Source organism: Sesamum indicum, linkage group LG15 (genome assembly GCF_000512975.1).
Source record: "Sesamum indicum cultivar Zhongzhi No. 13 linkage group LG15, S_indicum_v1.0, whole genome shotgun sequence".
In the NCBI taxonomy this organism is placed as follows: Eukaryota; Viridiplantae; Streptophyta; class Magnoliopsida; order Lamiales; family Pedaliaceae; genus Sesamum; species Sesamum indicum.
The window spans coordinates 2,632,909-2,646,158 of record NC_026159.1 but is presented as its reverse complement, the minus strand read 5'-3'; the positions used below and the strand labels follow the sequence as shown (position 1 = coordinate 2,646,158).

The window sequence follows — 13,250 nt, the reverse complement described above, 5'->3', positions numbered from 1 at the left end:
CTACATACTTAAAGATGCTAACAATTAAATGACCGGAAAGAAACAGAAGACCGCCCAAAAGAGCTTCTATTTAGTATACTAATAAAATTTACAATTAAAAAAAGCCATATGGACAATTCAGAAATTACTTTTAAAGCATACACTTATTCCTATTCACACACAAAGTCTTTATAAGGCACAAGGCACTGAAGACCATCTTTAAAATCCCTTAAATAAATAATAGAAAACCAAGTTGGTATGCAATCACTATCATAGAATTCAATTTCCAACTTAAAGGACAAAATACCTGATTAAACTCAGTATTCCCTTAACATCAATAAAAAGAGTTCAGACTAACTTCATATAGATCAAGAAAGTTCGGACTTCATCCCAAGAAACCAAGCAGAAAACTAAATGAAAGTTCCCAAAAAGTACCTCCAAAACCCCTGATTTTCCCAATTATTCCCACTTTTCTAGCGGGGTTGAAGCAGGTTTTACGTTGTTGGTTTCTGCCATTACAGGAGGTATGAACAAAAGAAGGTTCTCGGACTCGAAAATTCTAGATAAATTTCTCTGTCTGCACTGTTAGAGGGAAGTTGAGCTCGACTCTGTAACTTCAAGCTCGAGCTCGAGCTCGACACTCTATTCTGGAGCTCGAGCTGCCGAGCTCGAACGCGAGCTCGACAAACACCAGCAACAAACAACAACAGAACAGCAACAAGCAACAAGAGAACAACAAAAACAGACTTTTCGTTGGTGATACATTGGCAAAAGCAATTCCAAATATTTTTAGTTTGTAAAACTTCTATAACTTTAGGTTGTAAGATAAGATTTTTAGGATATTTTGCACCAGTCAATTGCAGAAGCAACCGTGTGTCAACAGAGAAAGAAGGATTACCTCGTCGCCGCGCTCGTCGGCGACTTGCCTTTCTAGTTGCCGTGAATTTGGGGGCTAGGGTTTTAAGATGTTTGGGGAAGAAATAAGAGAGGGGAAAGAATGGAGGTAGAAAGAGAGAGAGAGAGAGAGAGAGAGAGAGAGAGAAAGGAAGAAGGGCTTAGCTTTCTCTGGAGAAACTGTCAGAATGTTAAGAAACTGCAGCTGACGAGCTGCGAGAGTATTGGAGATTACTCCTCGTTTTCAAGGTTTCTCAAGTGCTTAAGTGGTCTTCAAGAACTGGAATTAACAACTTGTCGGAGCATAATCGATGTGGTTTTGTTGAATTTGGCTGAAACTTGTGTTTCAACGATGAAAAGAAAGAGAAAGAGCGTTTTTGACTTTTGGTATTATTATTATTATTATTATTATTATTATTATTATTATTGTTATTATTATTTAAAATTATGAGATCGCAATCATAAAATTTTTACATAGATTTAGTTGAAATTAATATATGTTTACAATCTGCAAAATTTATATATTTATAAATATTAGTATAACATTGATATAACTATCATTTTATATTATTGAACAACATGGGTTAATCGGAACATCAAAATTCAGATCAGACCGTTAGATATGATAAAACTTACAAAAAAATATATTTGGTAAAGTTTTAGACTTATTGGATATACGGATGTCGAGATATCGTATTCGAAACATAAGATTAATAATTCAAGACGGTGTATCGTTGAATCAAGCCATGTGATTTTAAATCATACCGTCTGATATGATCTAATGGACACAGTCTTGTATATATTTAAATTTCGTATGAATCAGGTGCTCGAATTTTAAAATATCGTAATTATTGATTAAACTTTTTAATCTCATTATATATAATAAAATAATAATTAGAATTGTTCAACCATCATCATCATCATCATTACTATTATTATTATTGTTTTAAATAATGAAATCAAATTATAAAAATTTACGTAGATATAGTTGAAATTAATATGTTCACAATTTGCAAAATTTATATATTTATAAATGCTAGTATAACATTGATGTAACTATCATCTTACATTGTTGAACAATATGGGTTAATCGGACCATCAAAATTCAGATCAAACCGTTAGATATGATAAAACTTACAAAAAAATACATTTGATAAAATTTTAGACTTATTGGATATACGAATGTCGAGATATCGTACTCGAAACATAAATATAATCATTCAAGACGGTGTATCGTTGAATTAGGGCGTGTGATTTTAAATCATACCGTCTGATATGATCTGATGGACACAGTCTTGTATATATTTAAATTTCGTACAAATTAGGTGCTCGAATTTTAAAATATTGTAATTATTGATTAAACTTTTTAATCTCATTATATATATAATAAAATAATAATTGGAATTGTTCAACATCATCATTATTATTATTGTTGTTGTTGTTGTTATTATTATTATTATGATTTTTAGATTAATTCATAGAAATTACTAAATTTTGACATAAATTTATAAATAATAAAAAATCATAAGTCAATTACTTGTCAATTTAAAAAATGTTAACGTAATACAAATATATATTAAAATATAACATAAAGTTCTATATATAATATTAAACAATAATTTTAATTATAAAAATATTATAATTTACTAAGTTGTTGATTAAATTTATTTTTGTATAAAGATTTAATGTACAACTAAAAGTACTATAATTTATTATTATCTAAAATAAAATATATGATATCAATTAATAATTATAATATATGGTCAATTTTGATAATAAAACTGATCAAATATTAAATATAAAATAAAATATATAAAGAATTCAAAAATAAAAATATATATTAAAAAAATAAAAAATATTCACCAGCTCGCGACAACCTTCTTTGAGCTCGAGCTCGAGCTCGAATTTTTCGAGCTCAAAGTCGAGCCGGCTCGACTCATCTGCCACCCCTTGCGGAGATGAGAGAAGTATGAACTACAATAATGGAAGAAAGGATGAAATTATTTTTAAAATGTAAAAAAAAAAAAAAAAAAGAAATAGTGATTACTCAGGCATAGATCAAGTATCCATGCCAATATTTGCCAAAATCATTAATTACCTCGCATACTAATATTTGCCTAAACCAAACATAATAACAGAGCGTATAAACCATAACAGAGAATACAACACAAAAAATTTGCAATATATTAAGGAGATTTTGACATAAGCATAACGCAAAAATACTGCGATTATCAATTAATACAACCAATATAACTACATTATATCCAGTTCATGAACGAGTGAATCTCAACAAATTCAAACAAACCTACACAGAGTCCAAATACCACTGAACAAAAACATTAACTAGCAGAAATTCGTACATTAATTCATAACCGAATAATTGCCAAGGAAAAACAAACATCCAAATCAACAAGCTGAGAAAATGATCGAATAAAATAGACCTAAAAATAAAAACTGAGCCAGCAACTTGACGTCGAATCGATTAAAATCGCCGCGCCACAGCAAAAAATCAGAAAATAAATAAATAAAATAATAAACAAAAACTACTCTAGGGTTTGAGGTGAGGTGACTGATCTGTGATCGGCATGCGCGCTACAATTGACAATAGCGAAGACGCTCACGTACCGGTGACCGGGTAAATCGCCAGTGATTGTCGCCAATAGAAACAGCGTTGCATACAGGAAAACGAGAAGAGATTGTTATTCACGTATAACTAGAGCTTGTGTATCTAGGGCTGGCAACTGGTCGAGCTCGACTCTGTGATTTCGAGCTCGCCCAGGTCGAGCTCGAGCTCGATACAGTATTTTCGAGCTCGAGCTCGTGAATTTGTTCCAGAAATTGCAGCAGAATGGAGGCGGGAAGGGGAGGAATTTTACAACTTTACATACAAAATTTTTCAGAAATTTTACTAATGGATAATGGTCTTCCATACAACATTACAACTCTTACAAAAGCAAACAACAACAACAAGAATTAAACAAATCATTGTCCGCTGAAAACACACCTAAACCCAAGAAAAGGAAGAATAAGTAAAATGCAACAGAGAAATAAAGATTACTTAGAAGTCATACTCGTCGCCGTCCTCGTTGCCGACTTACCATCCTTGTTGCCGTGATGTTGGGGCTAGGGTTCTAAGAGATGGGTTTGGGGAAGAAATGAGAGGAGAAAGATAGAAGCTTGAGAGAGGGAAAGAATGGAGAAGAAACAGAAAGAGGAGGAAGAAACGAGAACAAGAGAGAGAAAGTGAATGGGTTTTTGACTTTTGACTTTTTGTATTACTATTATTATTATTACTATTATTATTATTATTATTATTTTAAATAATGAGATCAAATTATAATATTTTTACATAGATATAGTTGAAATTAATATATGTTCACAATTTACATAATTTATATATTTATAAATGTTAGTAACATTGATGTAACTATCATCTTATATTATTGAACAACATGGGTTAATCGGGCCATTAAAATTCAGATCAGACCGTTAGATATGATAAAACTTACAAAAAAATATATTTGGTAAAGTTTTAGACTTATTGGATATATGGATGTCGAGATATCGTACTCGAAACATAAAAGTAATCATTCAAGACGGTGTATCGTTGAATCAGGCCATGTGATTTTAAATCATACCCTCTGATATGATCTAATGGACACAGTCTTGTATATATTTAAATTTCATATGAATCAAGTGCCCGATTTTAAGATATCTTAATTATTGGTTAAACTTTTTAATCTCATTATATATATAATAAAATAATAATTAAAATTATTCAATCATCATCATCATCATCATCATTATTATTATTATTATTATTATTATTATTATTATTTTAAATAATGAAATCGAATCATCAAATTTTTACATAGATATAGTTGAAATTAATATATGTTCACAATTTGCAAAATTTATATATTTATAAATGTTAGTATAACATTGATGTAACTATCATCTTATATTGTTGAACAACATGGTTTAATCAGGCCATCAAAATTCAGATCTGACCGTTAGGTATGATAAAACTTACAAAAATAATACGTTTGGTAAAGTTTTAGATTTATTGGATATATGGATATTGAGATATCGTACTCGAAACATAAGAGTAATCATTCAAGACGGTGTATCGTTGAATCAGGCCATGTGATTTTCAAGACGGTGTATCGTTGAATCAGGCCATGTGATTTTAAATCATACCGTCGGATATGATCTAATGGACATAGTCTTGTATATATTTAAATTTCGTATGCATCAGGTGCCCGAATTTTAAGATATCGTAATTATTGATTAAACTTTTTAATCTCATTATATATATAATAAAATAATAATTAGAATTGTTCAACCACCACCACCATCATCATCATTATTATTATTGTTGTTGTTATTATTATTATTATTATTATTTTTAGATTAATTCATAGAAATTACTAAATTTTGACATAAATTTATAAATAATAAAATACTTGTCAATTTAAGAAAAATATAACGTAATACAATTATATACTAAAATATAACATAAAGTTTATATATGTCATATTAAGTAATAATTTAATTATAAAAAAAATTATAATTTACTAAGTTGTTGATTAAATTTATTTTTATATAAAGATTAAATATATAAATAAAAGTACCATAATTTATTATTATAAAAAAGTACTAAAATCAAGAATTTGTTATAAAAATGGGAGTGAAAATGAATATCTTGTTTACATAAATGAATATCTTGTTTTGTAATTAATCTTTTAGTTCATGTTTGGATGGAATGAGAATAATTAGATTTTGGAAAGAGTAATATTCTTTTGGGAGTACAGCTGTGACGACATATTTTGGTCACTTGTAATTTGGGATGAAGAAAGTAAAATCAGTATTTATGTTCTTTAATATGGAATAATGATTTCCTTATCCTTATAAATCTAGAAGAAGAAAGAAAGAATTAGGAATAAGCATTGCTTCCAGGAAGCTATGGCTTTCAGTCTCTCACACACAGAAAACTTAATTGGAGAAAACATCTAAGTGGTGAACAGCGAATGAACCAACTTAAAGTTCATAATCACAATGGCAAGAATTGGGTAATTTAGTTGAGGGTGAAAGTGGTAGGTTTCTGTACTGAATGTTTTGAATGAAGAGGTACAAACAAGTGTTCATGTGTTTTGCTGCCATTCCTGAATTGCATAGTAAAGAGCATAATTAGGAAGAAGATCACAGTTGTCAAGCTTCAGATTTGTCATTGGGGAAGTCTTGTGACCACTGTTGAACCATCCCCTTATGACCACTGTTGACTCCTGGAATCCATGCATGATGAGGTAGAAGTTAACTGCGACGAGTGGCACAGTTCTCTCATTGGCTCAAGTACAGCCCAATTTCTGAGGCAAGATCTGGCCGATCCATGGGATCCTTCTCGCAGCATCTCAAGGTCAAATTAGCTAACTGCTTCGCTTGCCTAAGTGGCCACTCGCCGGCTGACGTGTCTAAGACAGCATCCAACTTTCCTCTTTCCATAGCACATTGAACATCCCTGATTACGCTCATAGCTGGCCTTGCAGTTAACAGTCGTAGGATTACAACCCCAAACGAGTAGACATCAGATTCGGTGGTAAGCTTCCCATTCTCCAAAGATTCAGGGTCCATGTAAGCTATTTTCTCTGCATCATTCTTACTACCTAGTGTGTGAAAACTGGAAGGATTCTCATCCTCGGATATCAAATTATTGATACCAAAGTCACTTATTTTGGTTTCAAAGTTCGCGTCAAGAAGAATATAAGAGGGTTTTAAATTTTCGTGCACACGAGTCGAGTTACGCGTCGAGCAGCATATGCACGCGAAGCTCTCTCCGAGCTCTACGACGTGGAAAACAGGGCTCGCCCTGTTGTGACCCACTTCATACCCAAAATTCGGCCATTTCAGGTGCATTTGGGCCCATTTTCGATCGTTCGTAGCGATCAGTGGGCCCCCACCGCGCCGCATTGGCCCCATTCGTCCGTAGCAGTCCATGGAGTCATCGGGAGAGCGAAAAAAAAGAGAAAAAAAAGTCTTAAAACTTGACAAACGCAAGGAGTGGCTCCCAAAAAGGGGTGTAACACGAGGACTTCCCAGCGGGTTACCCATCATAGTACTACTCTAGCCCAAGCACGCATGACTTTGCGCACGGGTCGAGTTAGCCGTTGAGCAGCATATGCACGAGAAGCTCTCTTTGAGCTGTACGATGTGGACAACAGGGCTCGCCCTGTTGTGACCCAAGTCGTACCCAAAATTCGGGCATTTCGGGTGTATTTGAGCCAATTTTTGATCGTTCGTCTCGTTCGGTGGGCCCCCAGCGCACCGCCGTTGGCCCCATTCGTCCGTAGCAGTCCGTGGGTCATCGGGAGAGAGCGGAAAAAAAAAAAGAAAAAAAGCCTTAAAACTTGACAAACGCGAGGAGTGGCTCGCAAAAAGGGGTGCAATACGAGGACTTCCTAGGGGGTCACCCATCCTAGTACTACTCTCGCCCAAGCATGCTTAACTTTACGCATAGGTCGGGTTAGGAAGTACTCGTGTTGCACCCCTTTTTGCGAGCCACTCTTCGCGTTTGTCAAATTTTCAGGCTTTTTTTCTCTTTTTTTCCGCTCTCTCTCGATGACTCCACGGACTGTTCTGGAGGAATGGGCCCACGGTGGCTCGCGCGGGGGCCTACCGAACTCGACAAACGATCGAAAATGGGTCCAAATACACCCAAAATAGCCGAATTTTGGGTACATAGTAGATCACAACAGGACAAGCCCTGTTGTCCAACCCTAATCCTCTGCATCCAAACACCTTAAAATCAGCCCAATAACTAGTGGCTGAGATGGATAAGTTCGAGCTCACAACCCCATAACTAGTGGCTGAGATGGATAAATTCCAACTTACAAACATTCTTTGTCATGCACTTTACAGCAACCATCAAAGCTGGCTTTGTTAAAACTTGAGACGCTCTTTCTTTTTGACTAGTCAGATGGACTGTCCAACTTTCAAGATTTTTCTGGGTTCTGTTGGATGATATAGACTGTGCCACCAATGCTCTGCGTTGCACCCAACTTTGCAGTTTAAAAAGGGTTTCCTATTCCTTTCTTGTGTCCAGGAATGAAGAACACATATATTCAACTTTACACAGATGTATCACCAGAAACTAGCCAGAAACTGTGGATTCAGCACTCAAATTACACTGGCTGCACAGACCCTTGCAGCAGACCTCAGGGATCCATCTGGATCGATGAGGGAGTCATTCGAATGACAAGTTAATGCTACGGTGATGTACAATTTCGGAAGCTCCTAAATGAAAACAGACCATTAATGATCAGAGAAAGTTTAGTCTGGATGATCATCTTGTTAGAAAACATAAACAGAAAATATGACAAAGTATCATTTTCATGTATGACGGTTTTCCTATTTATATATTCCAATAGATCAAGATTGAAAAAGAGCAACAGGACAATTAACATAAGCTGACAACATTAAGTTAGATAGCAACAACTAAAAGACGGCTTAGCTTCAGCATAATGGACTGATTCAAAGTCAATGAGAATTAAAACAATCAACTACCACACATTTCAAGTCATAGAAGTACAGCATGTGAGGAAGATTAGCAATTGAAAGCTTTGGAAAATTTATGTAAGATCCCTTTCAAATTGCTAGGCAACAAAACTGAAATAACCAACAAATCCAGGCAGCAATACTCATAACAACCTTCTGATAGCAGAGAAGTAGGATCCAAAATATCTCGAAATTAAAGAAGCACTGATGCCAATTTGCGGTTGAAAACCTAAGCTGATGAGACACTAGAGAAATCATGGTGCAAACCTTGGACAGAAACAAGAACAATATTTTACCATGTGAGGTGGAAAAATATAATCAGCAACAAAGATTAGGTAAATAAAAACAAGCATGCAGAAATCAAAGTAGAACGCTAGAATTTCCTTTCTACATCAGATGCCACACCACAAACATCACACCTATAACTCCAGCATGAAACACCCAGTACTTTTTACACATAGAACATTCGTCTTTTTCAAAAAGCTGCAAATAGCAAAAGCAATCAAATACGACAAGTGAACCAAGATAATCTCAGAGGTGAGTTTTCATAAGGATATTTTGCTAGGCTTATATAAGGGTATGAATCAAAAAGTCCTGTGAGGGAAACCAAGACAATCCAAAACACCTACAAAATGATGGTCACATTTAAGACTAAATTTTGCCTACATTGTGAAACATCTCAATAATGGGCATGTCATATGAATAAGCTATTGAACAGCCAGAGAAGACAATCATTGAACAAAGTATAATAGAAAGGGGGTCTAAGAAGTAATTAAGTGGCAGGATTACATATGACAACCCATAACACTGATGCGCAACATACAAGAAGACAAGTCAAATACAGATTGTAGCCACTCCTGGTAGAATAAAGACAAACATTAAAGACTGAACAAGCTCCATAGATTTCCAACACTCGTCCATTTCATTCGTAAGCTATCATTTGAACCACCAGTCCCATTTGTGACGTTCACAGGTTTCCAACACTCGTCCAGTTCATTCATAAGCTATCATTTGAACTACCAGGGCCATTTGATAATCTTCGAAAAGCACAAGCAACAAGCGTCCTTCCAGAAAAAAGGCTAAACCTTGACTTAGTGGGCAATCGACCTCCATTACTCGTTGATGGAGCACCAACATCTGCAGCAACATTTCCACCATTACATGCTGCTCCACTAACTATTGGAGGGAACTCTACCCCCTCATCCTGTGCTCCTCCGTCACTTGTGCTTGCATCCAAAGCCTCAGGTTCTATCTCATCTGCATCCAAATTCACAGACAATGTTACTCTCCTCGCCCTCAGCCAATCAGCAACTTCATTAGTCACTCCCCTGCACTTCTTAACTTTAATCTTCACCAAATTGGGACAACCAAAGGCAAATGCCTCAATGCCAGCATCCGTCACACGACAACCCTTTATACAAAGCTTCTTCAGCGCTGTACATTTAGCTGCAATACATGAAATCTCAGGATCTCCAATGGTTTCACTGCCGCAGAGCGCCAATCTTTCCAACTTTTGACAATTAGAGGCCATCACCATCAAACTCATAGAACTCGGGTTCACCCCAATAAGCACCAATTCCACAAGATTCACACTATTCTTTGCAATGGCAATCAATCCCTCATCACCTATCCTATTCGTCCTCCACCCATCTATATGGAGCTTTCTCAAAAGCTTACAATTCTCGGCAATCGCAGATATCCCATCATTTGAGCAATCAGGGGCCTTCACCAAATGAAAGATCTCCAAATCCGGGCACTTAGAAATTGCCATTAGTCCCACGTCACTCACCTGCAACCTCTCCAAATGAATCTCCGTCAAACAATTCTTCCTCATAGTAATTGTCTCCAACAATCTATCCCAATCCCCCAGACACCTCAAAATCTTCAAAGTCTTCAAATTCTTGGATCCAATAATCAAGGGCCCAAAGCACTGCCCATTGTAAAGCTCTTTAAGCGTGATTGATTTCAGGGACGAAGCAGCAATCCCAGGACCAATCGGTTCAGCCGTAGATCCATCATTAATTCCCCGTAAACGTTTAACAGAGAGCTCCTCCAGGGAGGAGCAGTTATTCAAGAGCGCGTTCATGCCTTTAGCTCCAAACATACAGGATCCACAGGAAAATTTGCGTAAAGATTTACAATTTTTAGCCAAAGCGAACATACCAAGGTCAGAGATTTCGCGGCATCCCCGGAGCTTGAGCCGGGTGAGGTTGTGGCATCGGAGGGAGATCAAGGTCAAAGCCTCGTCGTTTATGCTGACGGACTTACGGTCGCAGCGGAGGGCGAGTTTGGTGACGGAGTCGAAGCGCTTGAAGATGGAGGGGAGGTGGTCGGCGACCTCCAAGGAGGCATTGAGAGCAAGGCGGTGGCGGCTCTGGCCCTCCACGGAGAACCATCGTCGGCAGACCAAGGAGCAGCGCTTCCTGTCGCCGGAGCTAAGGGATTGGAAGATCAGCGCCAAGCATTCGTCGGGGATCTCGGAGGTGTAGTCGAGTTGGTTATTGACGCAAACATCCTCGGAAAGCTGGGAATTAGTGTAAGTGGGACGGAGGTGGTGCAGGTCAAGGTTGGAACTGCGAAAATGATTGGAGGCGCCGGGAGAATAGGGGTGGGCGGAAGCGGCTTGGCCCATTTCCAGATTATTTTACGAAGGCGAGCGGGAAACACGCGCCGCCGCGTAGAAAAGCAAAATAGGAGGTGAGACAAGGGTGTGGGATTAGGAGAAATCCAGATATGGGATATAACTGCAAATTTCGTAGCTTTTAATACGGGGTGGGGTTGGGGGGGTAGATATAGTAAAGTAAAGAAATTTGACGCGTCAAAAGCGTATCTCCTGGGTTTGTGCGTGAAGAGGCTGCGCGTCAACCCCACGGCTGTTTTATGGGAGTGGAATAAAAGTGTGTGAACTATGAACCAATTATGGAGAATTTAAAAGCCAAAATGTTATACGTATTTCAAAATGGGTAAGCAAAAACTTATGAAACCAAAGAGAGAGAGAGAGGGGGTGCTGTTGCCCATACCCATAACGCATTCCCAATTCTTTATTCTAATTTACTATCATATTTAATATTTTATACACATATATTAAAAAGTCATTTATATGATTTATAACTTATAAAAAATTAAATTTTATGTGTATAATATATTTTTTAACTGTACAAATTTTACAATATAATGCATATATATAACAACATACTTGACCTAGAATTATTTCATAACTAAATATTGATCAAGAAAAAATAACTTGAACTGTTCACATTTTTTATAGAAGCACCAGTCACATGATTACGTTGAAATTTTTATAATTGAAGAATATATCGAATTTATTATTATATTATTATAATAAATTTATATAAAATAAAATAAATATTATATCTCAATGAGATTCGAACCAATGATTTAAAATTGAACATCAATTTCATTTTTTTTATAGTACAACAGATTATAAAAGAGATTTAAATGAATTAGCTGCGAGACTTTTCATACTTTGCGGCTCGACTTGGAAATCAGACCCCGTCAATTGATTTTGTATGTGACCTGTTTTAGAGTCTTGGTCGACTCTCAATAGACTAATTTTAGGAAATAATTAAAAAAATGTTTTCTACTTCAACATTTATGTAAGAGAAAATATCTTTTTTTTTTTTTCTAAATGTAGTTTAGAATTTTCCTATTTTTTCTTGGTCGGTCTCTTTTCTTTTATTATTAATCTTTTAATTTGTTGGGTAGAATTCCATAAATACATAGATTTTTAGTTTGACTAAATCATAATCGAAATTAACTAAAAAAGAATATAGTTAAATTACAATATACTGGAACGTTGTATTAAGAACATAGAAATTAATGAAGTAATTTATATTTTTTTTTCAAAAGTAATATTGAAATCCGTTGATATTGGTTGGATTTTAAATCCACCAGAAAATAGGTATAAAATCTAACCAAGTCAATAAAAGATTCAAAATTTGAGCCAAACAAGTTAGATTCATTTCAATTATAAATTTTTATGTTCACAATACTCAAAATTCATTTATTCAAATGCATCTTAAAATTATTATAACACTAACAAAAAAAAATATATTATTCTTTACCATATAAAGCATCAAGGTTACAATCAAATAAAATCTATTTAAAAATTTAAGTTTTGACCATAATTAATTAACATTTGTTATGCTTTTAATCATGATCAAAATATTTGCTACGCCTAAAAATTATGGCAAATATTTTCGTCTCACTTGCAGCCGTTGTGGTAGTCTTGATTAATTAATTAATATCCGCTACGATATTTTACTTTTAACTATGATAACTAACCACAGTGAAAAACTATATCTCATCAAATGTCAACTGAACATTTGGTATTCTTCTAATAATATACTTAACCTAGACCTAATTCTTAACTACATAGTTATGTTTATGTGAACGACTTGCCCCTCGCAGGAACCAAATAATTAGGATCATATTTTACTGTTAGTTGATAATTACGATCAGAAACACGACCTTAAACACCACGGAAAAATCGTATTATATTTAATTTATTGAAGAAAAAAAAAAGAAAGAAATAAAACTTTTGGACATCAGAAGCAGAATTATTTGGTGACTAGAGATGAATAATTCTGTAAGAAATAGTCATAGACATACATGAAAACGAGATAACTATAGTTGTTTATTTTATTATTAGATGCCACGAATAATGCAGTCCATGTCGATCCACATATATCTTGTATTTTGTTGCATCGGATACCAGCCGAATTCGTTCGGGTTTGTTTACTCCGCCGGGAATGATTGATCGCAGAATACGTCCCCATAATTATGCTGGGTGGCCGCCACGTTGT

At 35.2% G+C, this 13,250-nt stretch overlaps 2 protein-coding genes and 1 long non-coding RNA gene across 3 annotated transcripts in view; all 3 read right to left on the bottom strand.

Moving 5' to 3' along the window:
* LOC105177588 overlaps window positions 1-1,234 on the bottom strand; it is a 2,821-nt gene extending 1,587 nt beyond the window's left edge. Inside the window, exon 1 of the long non-coding RNA XR_849064.2 lies at window positions 878-1,234. This is a non-coding gene — a long non-coding RNA (uncharacterized LOC105177588). The remainder of the gene's footprint in view (window positions 1-877) is intronic.
* On the bottom strand, window positions 6,214-6,849 carry LOC105177652 (U-box domain-containing protein 32-like). The gene has a single exon (XM_011100874.1). The coding sequence runs from the start codon at window positions 6,847-6,849 to the stop codon at window positions 6,214-6,216; it is 636 nt and encodes a 211-aa protein (XP_011099176.1).
* LOC105177587 (F-box protein SKIP2) lies at window positions 9,148-11,200 on the bottom strand. Its single transcript, XM_011100795.2, has one exon. The coding sequence runs from the start codon at window positions 11,054-11,056 to the stop codon at window positions 9,422-9,424; it is 1,635 nt and encodes a 544-aa protein (XP_011099097.1). The 5' UTR covers window positions 11,057-11,200; the 3' UTR covers window positions 9,148-9,421.